The sequence below is a fragment of the Cebidichthys violaceus genome, unplaced genomic scaffold (assembly GCF_023349555.1).
Source record: "Cebidichthys violaceus isolate CVI_PGR_0920_01 unplaced genomic scaffold, fCebVio1.0.p SCAF_6, whole genome shotgun sequence".
Lineage (NCBI taxonomy): Eukaryota > Metazoa > Chordata > Actinopteri > Perciformes > Stichaeidae > Cebidichthys > Cebidichthys violaceus.
Window position 1 is genome coordinate 2,191,458 of NW_027176816.1, and position 24,018 is coordinate 2,215,475.

Genomic DNA, 24,018 nt, shown 5'->3' on the forward strand with positions numbered 1-24,018 from the left:
AAAAAAAAAAAAAAGAGGTATAAACCGCTGGGAGAGGCGACAAAAGAGGAGGGAGGAACGGTGGAAGGTGGCCAAAGAGAGGAACGGTAGGATGGATGGAAAGCTAGATGGATGGAGGAAGGGCTTACCAGGGGGATTGGCTGACATTTACCTAGGGGAGAACATTCATATTAGTACCTGATGCACAGGTCCCTATGGGAGCTCTGGGCAAACAGGGCTGTCATTTACTCACAGGGAGGAGGATTACCACACCCCCAAAACACACAGTGATTTCCACTGCACGCTGCACACAATATGCACATAATATATTATTCAGGGTGTTTGGTTTTGTCACCCTGCAGCCATCTTGGCTTTGCAAACAACAGGTTATTATTGTCAAATAGCAGGTGTTAGTATTATAATGATATATATGTTTGCAAATAAATGGACCCCAGAGCCCCGATGGTATATTTATGAAAATGTGCCGGAGAAATGCTTGAAAGGTCATGAGATTTTTATGAATAGTATATTAGAAGTGATTAGAATTTATTTATTCCTGGACCTAAACGTCGTCTAGGCAATGTTTAGATATGTTCTACTGAATAATTTAATTTTCTTTGTGAAATGAGCTAAAAATGGCTGATTGGACATTTTTACCTGCTAAAATACAATTCCTTACTATCACGAATTACAACTATTATTTAGTATCTGTTTCGTTCTGTGTGTCTACATCAGGTTCCACTTTTCCTCAAAGCACACAGCAGATCAGCTCCCTGCGCCTCGGCTATGCTAAGATACTAATCCACCACATCAACTTCCCCGTTGTCCCCTCAACTAAACCCTCCCCGGGCTGATTGAACCTGCTTGTTAGACCATTGCCAATTATCCCAGTCTGAGGGCAGTAATGTGGTGAGCTGCAGCTCAGCCACAGGCCAGGGGATCTCAGTCTGACCCCCCGTCAGCTCTAATGTGGCCTGGCCTTGTGTGTAGCACACTTCACAGCCAGGAGACTGATTCTGGATCTGTGGGAGCTTGTTATATAGACGGTGCCTGCTTAAATTACGGGGGCTGAATCAATAAAGATGTTTCAGAGTGCGGGCAGTTGAACAGTTAGCTCAGTGCAGCATAAGTAGCAGAGAGAGAGGGACATATGGGAGTCCTTCGAAGGCTGTGTTTGGACGCGTCACGGTTCACATCTAATCGCCATCATCGGACCAGAGTGTGTGGACTACATTTTCTACAATTTCTATCACACCCATGTCATGTATTATAAACATATTTATAATAGTTACAATCTGCTTATAGCTGTAAGCACTCATAAATACCCATAATGCCTTATCAAAATAAACATTTTACACAATATGAAGCATTGTATAATGACTTATAAGATGAGGTAAAATAATACCTGTGTTTGCTGGTCACTCACTGACATTTAATTCTGGCAAGAATCATACACTATATACATTATAATATTTTTTCTTTATAATGCATAACAATGTGATTATAAGTTTCTCTACGTGGTCATTGATTGTAAAGTAAACATTATTTTACGATTTTATGTGTGATGTGCTTCCACTTTACTTTAAGCAAACAATTATACATATACTGTGTATATATATATATATATATATATATATATATATATATATATATATATATAAACATTATAATGCATTATAACAGTAATTACAATGTATGTATCTATCAGAATTATTGATCGTCTGAATAATAATTCACACAAAATAATTAAGACTTGGAAGTCATTATGAAATGCTTTATATCGTGTTATAATTATTGTTATCGGGCATTTTTTTTTACATTTATTGTATTTTATAACTATAATTATGCTGTAAGCAGCTTACAACGCATTCTACGTATGTTTATAATGTATTTTAGACATGGGCATCATAAAAAGTGTTACCAATATACATTCACTGGATGGTCGTATGTGTGTGTCTGTGTGTTGTATCTACCTTGGTCGGTGGGAATGACGGGGACGTCCTTGGCAGTAGGAGACACACACAGTATCTGGTTGCCATTGACCTGCCCCTCCACCTCCGTCAGGTTGCCGAAGGAGCAAGTGATGCCCGCGGAAAGGTCTGGAACGTGGCTCACCTTCACCAGCAGCTGCACAAGGGGTGGGGCAAATGACAACAATGTTAACATGATGTGACAACAACCTTTTATTACACACAACTGTTTGAATATGAACCAACATGGGCATAGGATATGGTTTTGAATGCAGAAGTGTAATAAGCTCCAAATAGAATGAAAGGAAGAACACAATGCTGCTGGCAAAACTGTCGATCAACTTTGCCAAGAAATGCTACAGCGTCTTCAAAATGTTATCAACACCATGATGAAGAAAATAAGGCTGCGTTTGGATTTTAATGACTCATTTGAATGTAGAGGATGTCATTCCAGAGGTAGAGGCAGACATTGTGGTTCAGTCAGTGGTCAATACTGAACTGCATAAAGGAAAGGGGGAAAGAATAGTCACTTGGCAACTTCTATTTTTGTTTCTTTTTTTTCTCCAAAGTTCATAAGGACACAAAGATACATGAAACACAAGCAAAACAAAAAAAGAAAACCTACACAAACTTGCACACAATGGGCAGTACATGTGCAATACCACACACATGCAGATGCAGATAGAAGTGTTTGAAGTCATGCTCTGGAGAGCGGTGACACCGGGGCTGGAGCATTCAGCTGCTCTGCCTATAAATAAATGTATTCTGCGCACAGGGTGTGTGATCTTGCTCTCTAGCCAAGAGAGGCAGCCTGGATAATTATCATCATGGCATTTCACAGCCTTGTTCCATTAGCTGTTATTTTTGGGCCATGCCGTTTGAAGTTTCTCTTTGTTTTATCTGCCGCTCACTAAACACCGCGGGGCTACTGGGACAGGCGAGGCAGCTGAGCAGCTTAACTGTAGGTCTTTCAAGAGATGCTGACTGTCTGACTACACTGCCTCCCTCGTTAGCTAGCTTACTCTGGTACCCGTTGAGAGGATGGATGATTTTTTTAAATTTTTTTTTCTTCTTCTTTCTGCTGAGGACCTCTTGTCTTCCCCCTGTTGTACTTTTCACCGTGTTTGTGTTACTTCGCTCTGAGGTGTGTTAGAGAGATCCTTGATTACAGCAATCACAGCAATCAATGTCTTTTGTTCAATGTAGAATTCCCCGAGGAACCTCTCACATTAATTAGCTCTCATCATTTTGTCAAGACACACATATACAGATAAACACTCAATTTTTTTTTTCATGCGCACACACACACACACACACACACACACACACACACACACACACACACACACACACACACACACACACACACACACACACACACACACACACACACACACACACACACACACACAGAGGCAGAAAGGCTGCAGCAGAAAATGAGCTTGTCTCAGAGTGTTAAGCCTTTGCTCTTTTTGATCTCCTGTCCTCTCTTATGATCATGGTGGTGAGTGTTTTTGCGGCTTGGCAGCAACAACCAGCCTAATTGGTGGCAGAGTTTTAATAAAGGTAATTTGATTGTTTTCGCTGTGTTTCTATCTTTCCTATTGCCCACATGAAGAGGCTGTGTTGTCATGGAGATGTCTGCTCCTGTGGAATTTGTGAACTGTGAGAATTTGTGGGGGTTTTGCGGACGGTTTGCTGGAGATGACCCTGTTGCTGCTACAGCATGACATGGAAACAGCATGTTTTCTGATAAACTGCTGTTGTAAACTGGACAACCGGGGCCAAGTATACAGAGGGCTACGCTCTGAAAGATAAGGCTTCTTCCTAAAGGACGGAGGATCTACCCAGAACCATTTGCTTCTGTTTTTCAAAATAAAAGATTTTGAAATGGTTATTCTTTAAGACAAAGGGTTCCATTAAGAACCCTTTTTGGAAGAAAGAGTTCTTCAAGGATTATTGAAAGCATGGGCGTTAAAAGATCTTCCCAGCCGACATACCCCCCAAAAACTGTGATTGTGAACCATGATTGTTGTGTGTTGCGCTGCACCACATCAGCCCTGGCCCTTTAAGAGCCTCATGAGGTACCCTAGGTGGGTTGTAGATGAAACCCTTGGAATATAAAAGAGATCTCAATAGAGAGTGGGTTCTTGTTAGGACCTTTTGAGGGTGAAACGATTCTGGATTGAATCCCTGAGAGGATTAGATAATAGAAGGGTTATCTGTAGAGCGTCTCAATCGTTTTGGGATACATAGGAGAGCATATCCACTTCATTCTCCTAACCAACTCATCTACTTAGTAGTACACCCACCTCAACAAATGACCACTTCACCACTAGGTATAACCCTTTATGTTGGGTTCTAGTAACACCCTCTTACCAACCGCCGTCTTAACCAAAATACAAGGAAAATGTGCCTGTGCAGACTATTAAACCAGGGTATTGATGTGCAATTTAAAGAGGTATGGAGGAGTCCGCTGTAGTTAGGTCTGCTATCATAGAGCTTAGTTGCACGTTATTCTGATGAATCCAAACCTACCAAGGAGATGAATCTGGATTTTTTGTGTTTCGGATTAACTGACCCTTTAACAGCGCGGGTATTTCAAGACCTAACGTCTGTGTCCACGCGTATATATATATATATATATATATATATATATATATATATATATATATATATATATATGTGCAGCAAAGTTCACCAGAACTTGGACAGGCAGAGCTGATGCTCTATCTGCCTGTTTTCACTCAGTCCATGTGGACATACTGCACTTTACTCAGCTGCACTCGGACAACTTTAACACCTACACACCCACCCACACAAACATGTCTTGGCACACATATTGACTGCTTTGTACCAAGTGAGCATATGCACACTGAAACGCCCACATCAAGCTCTTATGAACCTTCTCATCTAATGTTTATGCATCAACTGCAATCAAAACTAGGCAAACTGCTTTGCGGGATCATTTAAAATGTTCTGCCTCTGAACGTGGGTGGGGAATATGTAAATGGAAGCTTATTTTATCATTGTGATGCGAGCAAGTAGAGGTTAAGATTGCAGGTGTTTGGCGTGTTGCGCGCGTACTGGATGTAGGGATGTGCGCGTGTGAACTTACAGGGACACTGGGCTCTGACACCGCAATGCTGTCTGGGTACACAGTGGCCTTCACACACTGGTTGAGAGAGGCGGCGAAACGGTAAGGCTCATCTGCACGCTCACACCGGTTCCTCTGAGAGCAGCTGAGCAGAAAGGAGAGGGAGGGACAAGGAAGTATGGTGTTACTGATATTTGTTGTTCAGCAGGAACATAAAGAAAAAAAGAGAAAGAGAGGCTAACAGAGCTAGTATAGTCCCCTGCGGAAAAAAAAAAATCAATTAGATTAGATTGTTACAAAAAAAACAAACACATTAGTAACCTGATGAATGAATACATTACAGGAAATAGCGTGCTGGAAAAGTTATAATAGGAAACACTCACAATGAAAAGTAAAGAAAGGGTAAAAAAAAAAAACCAATAACAACAATTGTGATAGAAATAAATACTCATGTTACAATAAGTGCAGCGATAAAAATGCTATGTGACAGTTTAAGTTGGGGTCTGAAAAAGACAAATTGCCAGTGTTGTGACAGGGAATGGGATGGAAAGACGGGGATTCAAACGATCAAAAACGCTAGCAGTAAACATTGCTTAGAAAAACAAACATCAAGCTACGTTGTCATACGATTTTTTTTTTTTTTTTTAAATACTAGCGGTGCTATGAGGAAGAACTAATGCTGGAATAAAGCATGATTAAACCCCCCGACTTCTCATGGACATTGTATGGACACATTGTAGAAGTGCATTTTGATCCACCACCTCTGATCACTGGAGAACTACAGCAGATGCTCCGGGCATCTCTTCTCTTCTTTTTTTTCATGCTGTCTGTTATACTCATGTAGATTTGTTTGTTTTGTGTTGATGATAAAAGGCTGTAAACTTGACATGATTCCGAGTTATGTTCTTATGAGACAGCTTTTTTTATTTCTTGTTTCGCAAAACATACGGCATATTGAAGCCATAATAGGAAACGATTTCACTGGAGAAAAAAAAGCTTACTGTTGTTAAAATGTGTATTTCATGACACTCCTAGTAAAAACAACAGCTGTCTTCTAGGACATGTAGCTCTAAAAGTTTTATAAAATAGTAGGCGATCATGGCCTCCGGGAAGCTTCTCAACAAACCACACAAACAAGTGGAGCCTCTGCCTCCAGTGGGTAATTTAATACGCCGTACTAACATAAACTACGAAGCCACAGCAATAAGCACTACACAGCCGAATTATATTCTTCAATCGCTGAACAACTTTTGGTGATGCAACTGGTGCAAATTACACGGTGCTCACTCATAAGAGATCTTAATGCCCAGACAGTATATCAAGTACCACGCGACACCCACACAAACCGCCACATCCCTCATTAAAAAAACTCAGCCACCTCCTCCCTCTTATCAAACCGGTGTGTTCCTTCTATCCCGTTACACCAAAGGCTCTTTATCCTCATCCAACCTAGTCTGGTTAACTGGCTGTCTGGTCACAGCAGCTCTAATTGGACTCCGATGGGTCAGCCGCTGTCCGCGGTGCTGATGTGCCACTACAAACCCTGTCTATTCTCCCCTGGCTGCTGACTCCGTATTCGTGTGTGTGTGTGTGTGTGTGTGTGTGTGTGTGTGCATCAGGGCCCATATCATGCTTCTTAACCACATACTCTCACACATACTGACTCTAAGCTACATCTTCATCCACAGCTTCTGTCTGTAATTATGTTGTCAGAAGTTCAAGCCATATCCAGCAGACTCACATGAACAGGCACAAGCACACTGAAGTTCACACACACACACACACACACACACACACACACACACACACACACACACACACACACACACACACACACTCATATGCACAGTCCTCCCTTGGGATTTTTAGAGAGCAGGAAAGTGTAGAATTAGTGTAGTAGTGTGAATCTTCCACTGGCAAAGGAGGGCAACTGTGGCAAGATTTCTTTTTACATTTTTTTTCCGCATTATGACCTGGGTGTCCCCTTCACCACTTTTGAAACTCTATTTCTACATTTAAAATGTGACACTTTCATTGTTACTCCTGCTATAAATTATCTTGCCTCTTCATTTTACACATTTGACTTCATGCTGTATTTGCCACACTTCCCTCTCACACTCTCTCTCCATGTCTCTCCCTTTTTGCCTCGCTCTTTCACAAGTTGAAATTAGTACACCTTTCTTAGGCAAGGTGGCCGCAATTTGGCGCTTTTTTTTTTTTTTTTTTTACATTCACAATGGCAGCAGCAAATGATACTTAATTTGCTTTCAGGTGTGGACTGCGGCGCGATGTTTTATGCATGTCTCCAAGCCGCACGGGTACAGATGCAAAAAACCTGGGTGGTCATTAACTGACAAAAAAGGCCTGCATTGATTTTCCTCACTGTGATTTAAAAAAAAAAAAAAAAAAAAACCATTTCGGTGGGGTAAAGTAAGATGAGAGCGCGGCGAGGGGGACGTGGCAGCGGGGGCGGCGGGGGGGTGCAGGATGGCTGCTGTTGCCATGGTTTCAGGAGATGGCCATTATCTCTGTGTAGTTAGAAACTGACCCTTTGCCTCTCTCATTAGCTGAAGTGCATGCCACTGAGTGTTGACTAGAATCCTGCCTTCCTCATATTCCCCCTCCTGACCCCGTCTCCTGTACACCCCCCCTTATCCTCCTGTCTGGCCCTGGCCTGTCACTCAGTAGCTTCACCCGATGCTTTGTGTTCCATCACTCACATTCCTGAGTGGGGGGGGGGCTCTCACGGAGAAATAAGGTGTGAAAAGAAACACACAGACAAACATTAACACTTGCATACACTATTCCATGTACATGCAGATCGGCGGTACAAGTGGATGCCGTTCTTTCAGCCGGCATCCACAGTCTCCTGTAATAAGGAGCTTTTTGCCCTCCAGCGGCTGCTGGAAGCAGCCTGAGTGTTAAGCTCTGTCCGTGGTGCTGAAGTAACTGCTTGCACTTCTATTATTACTCCTCTCTGGAATCTACAACTCCACTGCAGGGTATGAATGCAGTTGTAAGTGGCAGTCACCTTTTCATGCAGACATGTAAGGCAAGTGAGAAAAGACGAAGATAAATACAAACAAAGGACAGCACATTGTCGTCTCCTGTGCATTGTGTGTGGGCTGCCCTGGTGCAAATGAAGCCGCTACACACGTTTGCACTGTGATCTAAAGTCACTAAGCTGTATCTACCGTGCAGAGTAATTTGTAGTGTTTTGTGGGTGGAAAAGAACACTTTACAGAGTGGGAGGGTGAGGTTAGCAGAGGCCAGACCTCAGGGTCCTGTTCCACCAGTGCCTGCTTTTTACTCTGTTGCCCTGGGAAGGCAATTATTACACCGTCGTCTCTGCCGTGCCAAGCTTTGACGGACAGCCAGACTTATGAACACACACACACACACACACACACTCATTCACATGCACATGACAACGAGCAGACACATAGCCACAGACAAATAATGTATACACTGAAACATGCATCCACATGAACGTGCACAGACACAACCATAAAATAATGCACTCCCTCACACTAAATCCTTCATGCATTTATGCACACACGCATCGTTCTGCTATCCCTCCTCCCCTTCCCTTTAGCACATCTAAGGACTTCAATGGAAGTGTGAAGGACTGTCTGATTGCAGCTCTCGTTGGGAGTACCGTGTTTAAAAAAAAAAGAAAAAAAAAGAAAGAGAGAGAACAGAGGGGGGAGCCATTTTAAAATCACCTTCCTTCTCTTGATAGAGACGGACCACAAACGCCACACAGAAAGAAAAATGACAGCATAGAACAGATGGTTTTGGAGGCAGAGTGGGGTGTGAGAAGAAGTAGTATGGCATGATGTAGGTACAGTGATATTGCATATTTGATGGTGCTTAACAAAGCTTTACTCGGCTTAAGTGGCAACCCATTATGTTAGAGAATCACTGGCGTGATTTGATTTTGTTGAATGGAACCCTGGTCCACACATTTTCAACAGAAACACATGTTAACATGAACATGTATGAAGCTTGACTGCACCGGGGCTTTGGCTCTCATACAGGAGAAGAGGAATGATTAGGTGTGATGTATTATGCTGCCTACACACACACACACACACACACACACACACACACACACACACACACACACACACACACACACACACTACTTCCTTCCTTTAGTGTTTTATCCTCATTCTGAGTGATTCAGAGCATTTGTTTCTAACTGTTGCATCCCTAAAGTGTGAGAACATCCATTTAAACGCATACCACAGGAGGTACGGAAGGAAGTGAAGGAGGAATGATACAAAAAAAAAAAAGCAGGGTTTTCAATTTCAAACCACCACAGAGATGGTAAACTCCACCAGCTCATGTTGCTGTGTGGGCTTGGGTTTATACATGAGGGCACAGTTTGAAGCCCAAAGTCGTGTACAGTTCATGTCAGGGGTCAAACCAACAGATGCAACTCATGGTCGGTCTCCTGTGGCGACTGATAATGTCACTGCGGGACAGCGCCCGGAGGACACAGAGCACAGTATGGCCACGGCACTTTTCGCTTCATCGTCTCATAGATCTGGGAAGCTGTTGTGGTGTAAACCGAGTCAAACACACTCAGAGGCACATGTGCACACATGCATATAGGTTCATGCAAATCAAGTCAGTCTCCGTTAAAGGTACTGGGTGAGGGTAAAGGAAAGGAGAAAGAGAGGGAGGATAAAGGGAGAGAAAAAAAAGATTTATGAAGAGACTATTGCTCACTGCTCTGCAGCAGCTATAGCTTTACTTGCGTGGGCTGAGCAGAGAGAAAGAGCAGTGCGGGGATGGAAGCATCTCAAAAAGAAAATGAGTGAGCAAGCAAGGTACCGACACACTGGGGTTTTTAGGATCATTAAATGTATTATATGTAGTCTGCCCACTTATACACATACTGGTGCAGTATTTCAAAAAGCACGGAGCCGACGCGTACTAGCTCTGTGTGCTAGGAATCTATGGAAATATTGATAGACCTGCATGTCCGTGATCGATATCTCATTAGGCACAATTGGGAAGATGGATGCAGCTTCCCTCCGACTGCTAACGGTGTCTGTAGCTGATGAGTCTGCCATTAGACACACAGTCTGACATCCACAATGGGCTGAAGCAGCCATTTTCATTGCGGTGCTAATTGTTGTTGCCACTGGTAAATTAGAGGAGTTTTATGGTCGGTGTTTGACATAATTCGTAGCATAATGACGAACATGCCGCATTAGGCTCCTCTCCTGGTGGAACCATCACGGTTTTAGTCTGGGAGGCAGACATTGCTTGTTGATAACTCTTATAGTTAGGGCTGGCTCAGGCTGGCCTTGGACCAGCCCCTAGTTACTCTGCTATAGGCCTAGACTGCTGGGGGGGACTTGCTATGATACATTGAGCTCCTCTCTCCCTCTTTATGCATTCATGTCCCATTAATGCATGTCACTAACGTGGCTCCTTCCCCGGAGTCTTTGTGCTTTTTCGTCTCGCAGGTATGGATGGATCGTGTTTACATCATGGTTGCGCCTGCTGCCATGGTCCTGCTTGACACCCATCATTATCAGTCAAATTATATTATTACTGCTACTATTACTGCTATTATCATTCTATTATATCCACGGCTACTATTATTCGTATAATATAGTATAGTATAGTACTAACCATTCAAGTTTTTTTTTTTTTTTTGCCCAGTGCTTGCTCATGGGGGAATGTTGTACTTAGAAAAATAGGGCTGTGGTGTATAGTTTTAAGTTGACACAAACACATAACATAAGTAAACTATTTCCCGTCTTAAATTCCAACCTTCTTTCTCTTAAATCATGCGTTCACGTTCCAAAATAAGACCATTCTGTTCAAAGAATTGTCCTCAAACTCAGAGTCTTGCAGTTGACAAAGTGTACCCGTATAATGGGCTCCAAACCAGGGTGCCAAACAAATCGTTTGGCAGCATTTAAGCTCGTAACACCGATTTCTGACAAGCGGACAGCTGTGCCATTCAGGCTGCTGCTGTGTGGGTTGTTGCTGAAACAAATCGGAGCTGTTCAGCCACATGCAGATTGACAGTACAGTGCAATACAGTATCACAGTGTAGTAGTGATATGTTACTCTGCTCAGAGCAGCCCTCAAATGCTGACTCACTCTCTGCTGGGGCCTACTACACCAATAGCCCTAAGCTGTCATCCACACAACAAACTAGCGCTGATTTCCACATGCTGTAGATAGTACAACGTTTTACTACTTGAGTCAAGCTGTAATTCTTATAATAGAAATAATAGTATTGAAACACGCTATACTGGTCAACTGCTGACCTTGGCACTAGATCAGCCCCTGGACAGAAGTCCAGACTAATCCTGACAAACACCTCTCGTCTCGTCTCCTCCTGGAATTTTGAGATGGAAAAGCCTCTTTTGGGCATGATTAGACGGCTTATCTAACAGTGATGAGGAGCAGGCTGAAGGAGGGAGGGAGCAACGGAGAGAAAGCATCACCACAGCCCCATGTTCTTGGATTGTGGTCAGACGGAGGCTGAACTACCCATTCACGGGGACTTTGACTGAAGAGCGCTGGAGATGATGAGCTCCCCTTTCAGCTGCAATCAAAATGCTGCTCGGTCTTGTGGACCGATGAGTGTGCAGCATCAAACACTCTCCCCCTCTCTCATTCTTATCCCCTCTCCCCCCCCCCCCCCCCTCTCATTCTACGTGCATTCAGTGGATGCCTAGCAGCTGCTGGTAATTAAAGGACTTTAGAGGCTCACACCACACTGAATCAGAGGAAGAAGAAAGCGAGGAGGAAGACAGGGAAGACAGGGAAGACAGAGACGCCACTCCTGACCAGCTCACCGCCTCCTTGTCATTGTCCCCTTCTCCTCATCATCGCAAACCAACCTAATGTCCTCCTGTGTTCCTAATTAGCCACCTTAGAACGCTGCACTTCAACGAGCGTACACGCACAGACATAAAGAAAAGATGGAGGGGGACACAATGTTTAGAGGAGAAGAAGGATGGATATCGCGGATGGCAGCTGTAGAAGGAGGGGAGGGGCGCGTGGGGGGGGGGGGGGGGGGGGGGGGGTGATCAAAGCGAGGGGTGTTTGTGTGTGGCAAGCCAACCCTCTCTGGAGTGTGGAAGAGCTTATTCCAGAGGGAAGAGGGAGATGACGCAGTAGTGAGCTGTGCGGAGCTGAGAGGAGATGAGTGGCATACCTTAGATGCTCGCTGAGGGAGGTGCACACAAGCATGGGAGAAGGGGAAAGACGATTTAAAGACAAATCAACAATGGTTTCAGGGAGAAGGGGGCAGAAGGAAGCGGTAGCATCACAGCTGTGGATGGCACCACGGCTGGCAAGAAATGTAATTCCGGGTGAGTGGGAAGAGGGGAGCTCTTCACCAGAAGGGTGCAGCTGCTTTTCTCCAGCTGTATTCGACAGATACTTACTACTACTACTAATGATAATAACATGTGTTTGTATAGCACCTTTCACACAGTGCTTTACAATAAAAGGAAAATAGACATTGAATGAACATTTAAAAAAAAAACATTCAATGGAGGTAATTGGGAGACTTTACCTGAAGGTTTGACAGCATGTGCATAATTAATATTTGGTCAAACACAGACCTTCCCAATTTCTCACTGGACACAAATTCACTAGGTTTGCGTTCAAATCTATCAACCACTGATAACAATAAGGAAATATGTGCAGTCTTCATGCTAACTAATCCCATAAAGCACACCCCTACCTTTACTACCTACAACTCTGATACGTCGTCAACATTCCATTGCTGCTTCCCATGCAAGATGGCATGATGAGATGTTTTTTTCTTCTTCTTCTTTTTAATGAATGGCATAGTCTTTTCTGATCCATGTGTACCATGAAATCAGCCGCTATTACAGAGAGAGAGGCGACACGAAACAGAGGCCAACGTCTGGATTGGAACCGGGGACATTGAAGTTACATACAACCCAGACACTATACAGCTCTATCATATTTAAATGTTGTGGTAGAAGCATGTAATTGGAAGTGGCAGCATGACAGGGATGCTTTGTTTACAGTAGAAGGAGCTCAATCAGTCACTGCAAGGTCCAGGCTTATTGAAAAAATCTGTTTCATTTCTGGCATTTGCCTCACGTTTATAATGCACAAATTGAAAATGCATGGTGTGTGTGTGTGTGTGTGTGTGTGTGTGGGGTGGGGGGGGGGGGGCAGGGGCAACTATTCTTCCTTTAACTTCTTTCCCTCTTTGCAGCAGCAACTCAGCCAGAGCTGACAGGGGTCCCACCACACTCATCGCAGGGGTCAGGACAGAGAAAGGGGTATTAGGACCGGAGACAGGTGGCAACGAAGGTCCACTGTGTTGAGAGAACAGATGGCTGATCTGACGTGAATTGCGCCGCTGACCTTTTCTCCCCCGCGGTACAGTACAGCAGTCCACACAAGTGTTTGTGCATGTTCCTCAAAAAACCGTACCCACGTGCACGCACAGACGTTCGCACACGAGCCAGCACACACACACACACACAACATAGTCCAGTAAGGCATTTGCACGCTAAACAGCTGTTCCCTCCTCACAGCTGCTTTCACCATAACAGCTAAAAAAAAAACAACGAATCACCCCTAACACGCTGTGGATTTGAATCCCTACTAACTAATATGACTCCAATCCCTACCACACATACAAAAAAAAAAAAAAAAAGCATGTGATTAACAGTGAAGCACAAAGGCTAATGTTGTGGTAAATGATCCCTGTGTGAAGGCACGCAGACTGCAAAGAATATAAAGCTTTAGCCGGCCCCTCCTGTACCTCTGCAGGCACATGCGGAATTACCTTGTCACTAGGCAATTATTTGTCCTGTCCCAGCTTTGGAGTGATGTAAATTACTTTAAGTGCACTTTGCAGGGGCCGCCATCACGATAATGATGATTGCGGCGGGGCTCTGACACACACAAATATTCAGCTATACCTTTAGAGAGAGGGGCTGCATTCAGGAGGGGCTGTAAGTGGGGAATTCAACACACATCATCTAAGAAGAAGCTCGGACTGATGAGAGAGTGTGTGTGTGTGTGTGTGTGTGCGTGTGTGTGTGTGTGTGTGTGTGTGTGTGTGTGCTTAAGAAACAAAGGGGGAGAGATTGAGAAGGAGCAGAATGTCTTCTGGTTTCTTTAGTAATGAGTTGCATTCATCTCTCGTGTCCCCAATAAACTCTCTCCATCACATTGTCTAACTACAGTCAGTTACATTTACAGACGTGTATCACAATGAACAATCCAAACTACGATAAATATACATGTTTTTTTCCTAAGTCTGGCTTTCTAGAAGTTTGTCTTGATGCAGTAACGCTTCAGTTCCAGCAGGTGTCACTCATGGCTTCTATGCTTATTCTTAAGGCAACAGCGGGATGTACAGTAAATATCCCCTATCCTCCTCTGGAACAGACTCAACAAATATAGGCTTCACCAGATGTCCAGTAAACATGCATTCAGGCACAGCAAAATGCATTTATGATATTTCCTTTTTGGTAATTTCTCGTGTCTTTTCAAATCCCAGTAAGTCATACACCAACTGAGTGCTGTCATTTCCTGTTAATATCAAGTCATCTGCCTTTGTGAGGGGGAAATGTGTGTGTAAAGTGTCTGTAAACTGACCGAAATGACGATTGAGGGATACTCACATATTATGCAGGACACACCAGCCGCAGTGTGGGTCCCCGGAGCTCAAACACTCTCCACAGGTCCCGTACTGCTCACATGACTCGATGGGAACCTGGATAACCTGAAAGCACATGAAAGGGTCAGAGTGCAGGCAATGCGACACACATCACAAGATGCACACAAAGAAGCCTCTGGGTATGTGTGTGTGTGCACTAAAGAAATACCCATTCAAGCACACACCAACAGATGATTGCACACATTTGCTTGTCCACATATATTAAACATCTTCATTCACTGGCAGCATTTGAATGTGATATTTCCATCTTATGATATATGATGTTTTACGTTGACTGATTATGTATGGGGATGATGGGCCTTAAATGTTTGGGTGCCCCTGTGTGTCAATGTGTGAGACGTCAACTGCACAGGCAACTGTTGCCTTTATCTTAAGCCAGGGAAACAGTAGTGAGCAGGTGGGATCAGTTGGCCAGAGAAAGCTGTTGCTCTGCCATCAATAGGCTCTTGTCTTCACAGAGGCATCTGTCCACATGGGTAGAGCCTGTGCAAAAACACTTACACATGGACAAGTAGTGACAGATGCCGTTCTCAAGTCTGACTTGATTACATCAATTTAATAGAAGACTGACAGGGCAATTTTTTTTACCAGCTAGTGTAAGGTGTAAGGTTCATTTTTATTAGAAAAACGTATTATAAACACTATGTGCAACTTTCTTACCCCAAGTTTGTGTAAAGATCCACTTCATTAAATATATGATTGCAGAATAATTTGAAAACTGAAAAGTAATTAGTTATGTTGTACTGCAAGTTGTTCCTTTTATATATATGTATATATATATATATATATATATATATATATATATATATATATATATATATATATTTATAAATGAATGGAGCAGAGAATTCAAAGCTAAACATGTTGAAAGTGTCAACAGCAAAGTATTTGAATAAGCACTTTCAGCACAAAGCAAACACACTCCACACCCATGAATCCACGCTAATCCACACAGGGCTGTTGGACTACAGTCATTTGAATGAAGAACAAACATCCATGCGTTTATGTGCTTATGCGATTGACAAAATAAATTTACACAAATACAGGGTTGATAATTTACATTATGTGAAGACAACTGAGTAGAGAAGCACTAAGAATCAAATCACACATCTCAGCTAGCCAACTACTGAGTGTGTGTGTCAGCTGAGTTGTTGTGTGATCCACAGCCTGGGCCTGTTTTCAGCTGCTACATAACATGCTCTCATCCGTCTGTCAGTTATATATAATGAGTGTATGTGTGTGTGTGTGTGAGTGAATCTAGCTGTGTGTCTGTCTGTCTGCCAGACAAGGTTCTGCTCAGCCACATGGCACTCAGTCTGTCTGAGTAGAGGTCTGTGCGATCTGGTGGTCAGTGTGTGTGTGTGTGTGTGTGTGTGAGTCTTTTTAAGTGTCCGAGCCGTGGGGCTGCCCCGGTCATACCTGCATCTCACTGTAGTCAGCAGGAGTGAACACACACAGCACACACCGCCACACAAACACTAACACTGCGCAGCACATTGACCAGATGCAAGAGAAGAGTGAGAGTCTGATACAGATACATTTTCAGTCCTGTCTGTCTTTCAAATTCCTGGCAATCGCCTTGTTGGATGATGACAGCACACTCTGGCAGTGTGTGCCCTTTTCAGCTTGAACCTCAATGCTCCTGTGCAAAATGTGGGGGAGTGAAATAACACATTTTAAAGTGTTTCTTGAACCCCATGCAAATCGCCCACAACTGGGTGATATCAATTACTGTCTAGCTAAAGGAATAGATAACAGCTGGGTGTCCATCAAAGGCTTTTCTTTATTACGACGTATCAAATTAAAAGAAAACAGCTAACAGCAAAATTTGTAACATGCACCTATTATTGCATGGCCTATGAAAAGCTGTCATTTGGCAGAAGTGTCAGTTGCTGTGAAAACTCTGAGCAACGGAGTGCGAATGAAACCTAAAACCCCGAAATTAGTTCTTATTTTTGCACTTTTGGTTCCCTCGTCTCAATGTTGTTTTTTTAATGGATTTTTGGTTTAATGCCTGAAATAAGGTCTGCAGTTAGCACAATATTTGAACATGGTGTTCCACAATGCAACATATGTCAATAAATGCCCCTTTCTTGAGTTCTGAAGCTTTTGCGTGCCTCAAAAAAGGCTAAATTTGACTACTAAGCATCATCACACTGACTCGTCCACCTTTATCTTCATGGTGGTGACGTGAAGTCATGCAACCGTAGTGTAGTTTATTTATATCCTAACGTTAGCTTTTTGCCCCTAGCAATTGCAATTACGCTTCAAAAATCATAAAAAAAAGTGGTGTTCATTTGTGAAGAACATCTTGTTGAGCAAAACGTGAAAGTATAGTAAACGTTGGTTTGCCTCAGAGCTTATTTTCTGCTTTAATCCAATGTAAAAATCACATTGGCTTTTCGTCGAGGGAACCAATGCCACGCTAACTTCAGGGTTGGTCTACAGAAATAAGGTCAACTCTGCAGCACTCTACATGTGCTCCAGCCTATATTATTGTTTCTTTGTTTTGTCTTTGCTCCTCAAAAGCTCAATAACCCTCCACCTGTCTGCCTGCTGGTCCTAAACCCTGCGGCAACAGAGAGACGGGCCCAGGGGACAAAGAAAGCCATTGACACGGTGGGACGTCAACAGTCCCTGCTCTGTGTGGCAGCTACGCCATGGACACTCCTGTTAGATTAACCCCCTGTCACCTCAACAAACTCTATTCGTGTGTATATGTGTGTGTGTGTGTGTGTATGTGTGTGTGTGTGTTTCTCGCCTAGCTTCAGGACAAACAGGTGGCATGCTGTAATGAGCTGCAGACGGGGTCACATCAGCAGCAGAAGCTGCAACTGATGACAAACAAGCCCACCAGGAACGCGGCCGGGGGAAACATCCTGTGTGTATATCTCAAAGTGAAGCCCTCTTAACCCAAAAACAAATTTCAGATCCTTCCCAAAACGTGTCACAGGCTGACGAAACTTTGTAGTATAAGTTTCACAGATGCAGCCATGAAAGGGTTACAGTGGGGAGACAGCTGTCAGCAGGGGGGAAAGTCAGGGAGTAGTGGGGGGAGCTGGGGGTGTCCCTTATGGAGCGGTGTCTAAAGACAGACAGACAGACACACACACACACACACACACACACACACACACACACAGCCCGCTGTCAGCTGACACAGACTGAAACACACAAAAAGGTAGAGGGGTAATACAGAAGGAGGAGAGCGAGGTAAACAGGAAAACAAACACATGAGGACTGAAAAAGGACAGAATATGACATAGTGTGTACATTGCTGTGCTGTATATACTGTGTGTGTGTGTGTGTGTGTGTGTGTGTGTGTGTGTGTGTGTGTGTGTGTGTGCGAGTGTGTAAGAGAGAGTGTATTGATGTTTAGACCAGCATGGGCCAGTAGTGGAGGTGAGGGTTGGAGGGAGGGTTCGGGGGGGATCACAGCAGCTGTTGCCCAGCACACGCTACAGTCACTCAACACAGCAGGGCTGCACAATGAAGCCCCTTCTCCCACTGTGTGTGCATGTGTGTGTGTGTGTGTGTGTGTGTGTGTGTGTGTGTGTGTGTGTGTGTGTGTTTGTAGGCACACATACGCAGCGCCATAACGGATGTGCAGATTGTTGTTCCTGTGTTTTTAAGGTAGACAAAGAAGCGCAGCGCACAATCTGATATTGCCTCCCACTTTCTCTGCCGTCTGAACACATTCATCCGCAGCTGACCTGAGTTAGAGAGCATTGCCGGTGAGAAGTACTGTGCTCTGGTAAATCAATGCTAATAAAATTCCTGCTTAAGATGGCCTCAGCGGGGGGTTATTCAACCAGAGAGGCTACAGTGGAGTCGCATACTGGAGCAACCTGGGTGACTGACTGACAGCCGCGGGTTAAAACAACAGCTTCCTCGCTTTCAAAGGCCAATGCTGAATAGGCTTCAGCTTCCATTATTATTGCCGAGCCTCCTCTAAACCAGTGGGTCTCTTCTCTGCTACTGAAACCTATGGGGATTTGGACTCAAGTATTAAAGCCCTGTCCTAATGCAGGGTTTTTAATGCTTAATGTTTAACCTAACATCATTTGTGCGTAATTAAAGTCCTGGTGAAATGAAAAATGCACTTTCACAGCTTTAATCCAGGGTCTCTGTGTTAATTGTTCATTCATCTCTTGTTAAATGCCAAATATAAAAAAAAATATATCAGTCAATCAAATCCTTTTTTTTTGTCCCTGTGAAACGGTTTCAAACGTTTGATGATTCATCTTGCACTCAGGGGCATTATTTTAAAAAATCATCAAATCAGGTGACTCTTTGTGCGACTCGGTTATGTAAAATTGCACTTCACCGCTGGATCTTAGTAGCTAACAGAGCAACATGGAGTAATAAGATATGCGTGTTGAGGGATAAGTGGCTGTGAGAGGGAAAAAAACTGATGGTTTTCAACTACTGCAACGCGGGTAGTACAGCTGCATGTACTGCCCTCGCTGCAGTGACACAGAGCCGGTTAAAAACTGGCAAAGTTTCCCTTTTATCTCTCCATCAACCTCCTCAGGTGAGGGAGGTACTGTATGTGTGTGTGTGGAGCCAACAGTCCTCTGTAGCTCCGTATCGCGCTAAACTCTAAGCCGGCCCATTTCTAAGCGGTCCAATCAAATGTGAAGGATTTGTTTTAAATCTCTCTTGTGACTGTACACCGCTCAAATATTCAGTTTCACTGGGGAATATGTCACAGCGCAGAAGCTACAGACACTCTAACTTCCGTTTCACTGGGACTTTAAGAAGGCTTTTAAATCCAACCTCTTGAAAGCCATTTGGGACTACCAACATGAGACATTTAATTGTGTAACTTTTAGATAATTCTTGTTCCAGTTGTGGTTCAAGAACAACTTTAAGGATGGCAACATTCAGGGAGGTGATGGTGTTGTCACAGAGAGCCATGGGTGGGTATTGCATAATAAACATGCTACTGCCTTCGAAGCATTAAAAGAAAAATACGCCGGATGAAAAGATTCTAACTGCAAATAATTTCCAATGCTGTTTTTGGCCACCTGTGAATGGAAGCTCCATTTCAGCTCCTCTATCCTGCTGCCCTGAGACCCAGCCATGCTTACTGCATCTCTGTGATGGATGGCGGCACAGGGGCAGGATAGGAAAAGAAGACCGGGGGGGGGGGCTGAGGGGAAAAAAAAGGGATAAAAGGAGGACAGAGCAGAGTGGAAGCGGCCCATTGTTTTGTGCTCTGATGAGACCCATGGTCTCTGCGGTGCCAGATGTGCTTCGCCATGCTGAGCGAGAAAGAAAGCAGCAGAAAGAGAAAAATCCCACCGTCACCACTAATTCAGAGGAAGCTATTTTGCAAGTGGTTGCCAGGGCAACAGGTCTGGCTCTGACCTCAGGAACACCCCCACATCCACCACCACCTCTCCCTCCAACCTTCGAAACCTTCAGCAGTGCGCGGTAAACAGCTGGCACCTCTGGGACTTCCTGCCACCTACACCTCTATTTAAACATGTATAGAGACACACACACAGACACACACACACAGACACACACACACACACACACACACACACACACACACACACACACACACACACACACACACACACACACACACACTGGCGGCTCCCCTACACCCTATCCATTTTTAATGAGAGTTAGCCAGGCTACCACGTCACTGGAATGAGGCACATCGATCATGAACACAATACCCATTCCAGCAGAGAGGGGGGGGGGGGGGGGGGGGGGGGGGGGGCATGGGAGGGTGTGTGTGTGTGTGTGTTTGAGCGGGCTTAATGACAAAGGGGACAAAGGGACAAAAGCAGAGCAAATACTTGCTGCTGAATGAATGAAAAGCAATGGAATCTACAAGTCCCGGAGTCCGTTAGTCCCACAGTGACCCGGCCGCCAGTGGTTCCTGTGTCCAGACTAGCTCCACAAGGACGGCCGCTCGTTAAGCTGCTCTAGTAATCCCACTGAGGCTCCTCCTAAGGACAGCGGCCACATCTCCCCCCCCCGTCTCGTTCTCGCTCTCCCCTCGTCTTTCTGGTTCCTCAATGCACAAAATCCTCCCACTATACTCTCTAAGACCCAAACAAATCCGCTCTGTAGTTATGTGGCAGAGCCATCTCATCCGGCCTGTTGACATCCGCCCACGGGGAGTAGCATTCTCACACAGAAACAAAAACTCAACTGTGCATTAAAAATGCTAGGGCTGTCTTACCCCTCTGACTTTGTTCAACTTGTTTTACAGGGATGAAAATGAGAACAAATTACTTTTCTAGTTTTTTTTTTTGTGGCTGTCTTAGACTTGGAGGTCAGTGAGTGGTTCAGCCCAGTCATCAATATTCATCCTATGCCTGGCTGGCCCTGAGCAGAGAGGTGAGGGGTTCTGTTGAAGTGTTGTGGCTGGTCCAAGGACAACCAGTCCTCGAGACTCGCCCCAATTACACCTGGCTCGATTAAGGACCGAGCGGGGGGACATGCGTGTGGTTGTTGTGGGTAGCTCCGGTGCTGATCCCTTGGAGGCCTTGAGTGGACTGTGCAAAGACACCACAACAGCTGGGAGCTTTGATGACAGCTTAAACATTCCACATTCCAAGAGCAAATGTGTAAAAGTAATTCATTACAACCACATGTGCACATAATAGCTGCACATAAACATCCTCCTCATCACTTGCATACAAAAAACTAAAAACTATGACCTTCATTCCCCGGAGACGAGCCGTTGAAATCTGCAGCTCTGTTCCTGGCTTGAAGGCATATTGCTTTTAGAATATGTGTCTTTGTTGTTGTTCTTGTTACAGATGTCAGAGGCCTCCCTGACAAGTTTTTTGTGTAGAAATACACAATATTGATTTTCCTCCACTGTATAACTTTTATTACAGAACTGTCTACAGCACGAATGCGGGATAGGTTCTGGATAAATGGGAGTTAGGATAATTCAACGGGATACACACTACCATTGTGTGTTCTTCGAAGGTCATAACCTGTTTTACTGGGATGGTTTTCAGAGTAACTGATTTTAAAGTACAGGAGATAGCGTTCAGAGTAAATATTATTCATTGATTTTAAGGAGGCTAAACCTTAGCGGGAGGAAAAAGCAGAGGCAAAATGAAATGATACAGCTCGCCTCATCTACAAACAGCCATCTCGCATATACTCCAAAAAATGATTTGGTGTGAAAATGGGAGCTTTTAACCTTTATTGTCACAGCCGGCTCTCTCAGCCCATCTCTTCCTTAGTTCTCTCTGTCTATTCACACACACAAAGAGAAAACACACACACAGAGGCACACACACACGCACACGCACACATTCATTTTCTTTATTGGATTTGGCCTGAGCTCCTAGATTTGGGTCAATTGAAAACAGCAACAGCACCACACAGGCTGGGTTTAAAGTCAGAATGAAAGAAGGGGGGAGGAGGGGGGGGGGCGGCAGGTACACTAACTATCTCTGAATTGTTACTTGACTATGGTGGATATCTCGCTATCGCAGTTTAATCAAGCACAACCGCTGTTTCCAAATCCCCATTGCCAATGAGCATCGGTAGCCCGACAACACGCGCCCCCCCCTCCACCTCTTATTAGGGCATCACCCCCATGTACCCCCTCAGACCCGGGCAGACCTGGTCCCTGGCAGCTCATCAGAAGTAACAGACTGGTAGGAGACAAACTGCCAGGCAGGAAGAGAAGGCGAAGAACAGGTCAGGCGTGTGCCTTCTGACCTCGGTTTGAACTCTGGAGCCGAACTGGCCATTGTGTTTCAACGCTAAGTGCGTAACTGATAATGCGGTTCAATGTTTTCGTCACGACGTTTCTTGTGGCGAGCAGTCACTGCTGCGGGTGTCTGCTGTGGGACTCATGTGGCTGAGACATTAGCGATTTCTGCAGGTGTCGCTCATGTGTTTTGTTTGCTCAGTCCTGGTGTTTTTTCGTTGCTCTGGCTAAAGTCCAAGCTCTTCTACTTATTTCAAATGGCATGGCACTATCCTGCCAGAACACGTACGCCACTGGTCTTTCAGTACATTTCCAGCTGAATTACTACTTTGTGACAAAGAGTGGCTAAATTGAATTCATATAAAATGAAGGCAGATTAAAATACTCTGGAGTGATGTTTGTTTTGCCCCAAACCCACACCTCCATTATTACATCCATCCCACACATCTGTCTATGAAGACTGAAATATTCATCTTTTTACACATTAATTCACTGTTAACACTTTTTATGTTGCAGACATTATCACACTAGTTGGCCGACCAGTGATACTCTAGGTTTAGTTTATCTCAAATAGCACAGCAGTAAGGACATCGGAATTTAGAAAAAAATCACGTTTGTTTTTAAAAAATGTCATTGTACATTTAAGAACCGCAAAAAGATTTTGAAACAAATTATTGACCCTCTCTCAGCTTTAAGTGGTAAGTGTCCATTTCCCCCCCTAAACAGTACAGCTGTGCAGAAACACATAAAGTCCCTTCTCCCATGTCACGTATTTGGACACACTTGCACAAACATGGCATTGGATTTCCGCATGTGTCCCCAGGACTGATGGCCAACTGTATGGATTAAAGACAGAGTGGCACAACGGGCAATAAGGAAGATGGAGGAGGGAGATGGGGCTGTCTGACTTTTAATCTCTGTTTCTGTGTGTGTGTGTGTGTGTGTGTGTGTGTGTGTGTGTGTTTAGCTATTACAGACTAGAGGGAGGAGTCACAGGGGGATGTGAGGCAGCGGAGGGAGCGAAAGCATAGAAATAATGGAGTGAGGGAATCGACCAGTGAGGAGGATGAAAAATCCAACCAGTCGATACAGCTAGGAGTGTATCAATTATGTATGGCTTCAATCCTCTTTTTGGGCAAAGGAGAGCAGAGGAGAAGGTTAGCCTGGAAAGTGGGGGTGTTTGTGTGTGATTTGATTGTGTGTGTATGGGCTTCATTATATATATATAGATATATATATATATATATATATATACAGTGTATATGTATTGCAGACCACTGAAGACAACATTCATAAAACAGCTAAGGTGTGGTGAGACATCTGAATTTCAGCTGCGTGTCTTTTTCTTTGTCATTTCTCACTCCTAATAACCAACATTAATATGCATGTGCCAACTATTAACCTTACTGTAGAGAAACACTTGCACAAAAAAAAAAAGACATTAATTTGCTTATGCATAATTAAACAGCTTCACATAATAGCATAACGTCAAGCACAGCTAATTATACCTCCACAGACTTAACTCTTTTCCTTTCAACCCTGTTTTAAAAGATGT

At 44.1% G+C, this 24,018-nt stretch overlaps 1 protein-coding gene across 1 annotated transcript in view; it reads right to left on the reverse strand.

The window, feature by feature from the left end:
- The window catches only part of plxna2 (plexin A2), a 179,012-nt gene that overhangs the window by 66,933 nt on the left and 88,061 nt on the right, over nucleotides 1–24,018 (reverse strand). The window contains exons 6-8 of the mRNA XM_068733107.1: nucleotides 14,706–14,806; nucleotides 5,068–5,191; nucleotides 1,953–2,106 (exon numbers count right to left, since the gene is read on the reverse strand). Coding sequence (XP_068589208.1) covers nucleotides 1,953–2,106; nucleotides 5,068–5,191; nucleotides 14,706–14,806 — 379 coding nt within the window. The remainder of the gene's footprint in view (nucleotides 1–1,952; nucleotides 2,107–5,067; nucleotides 5,192–14,705; nucleotides 14,807–24,018) is intronic.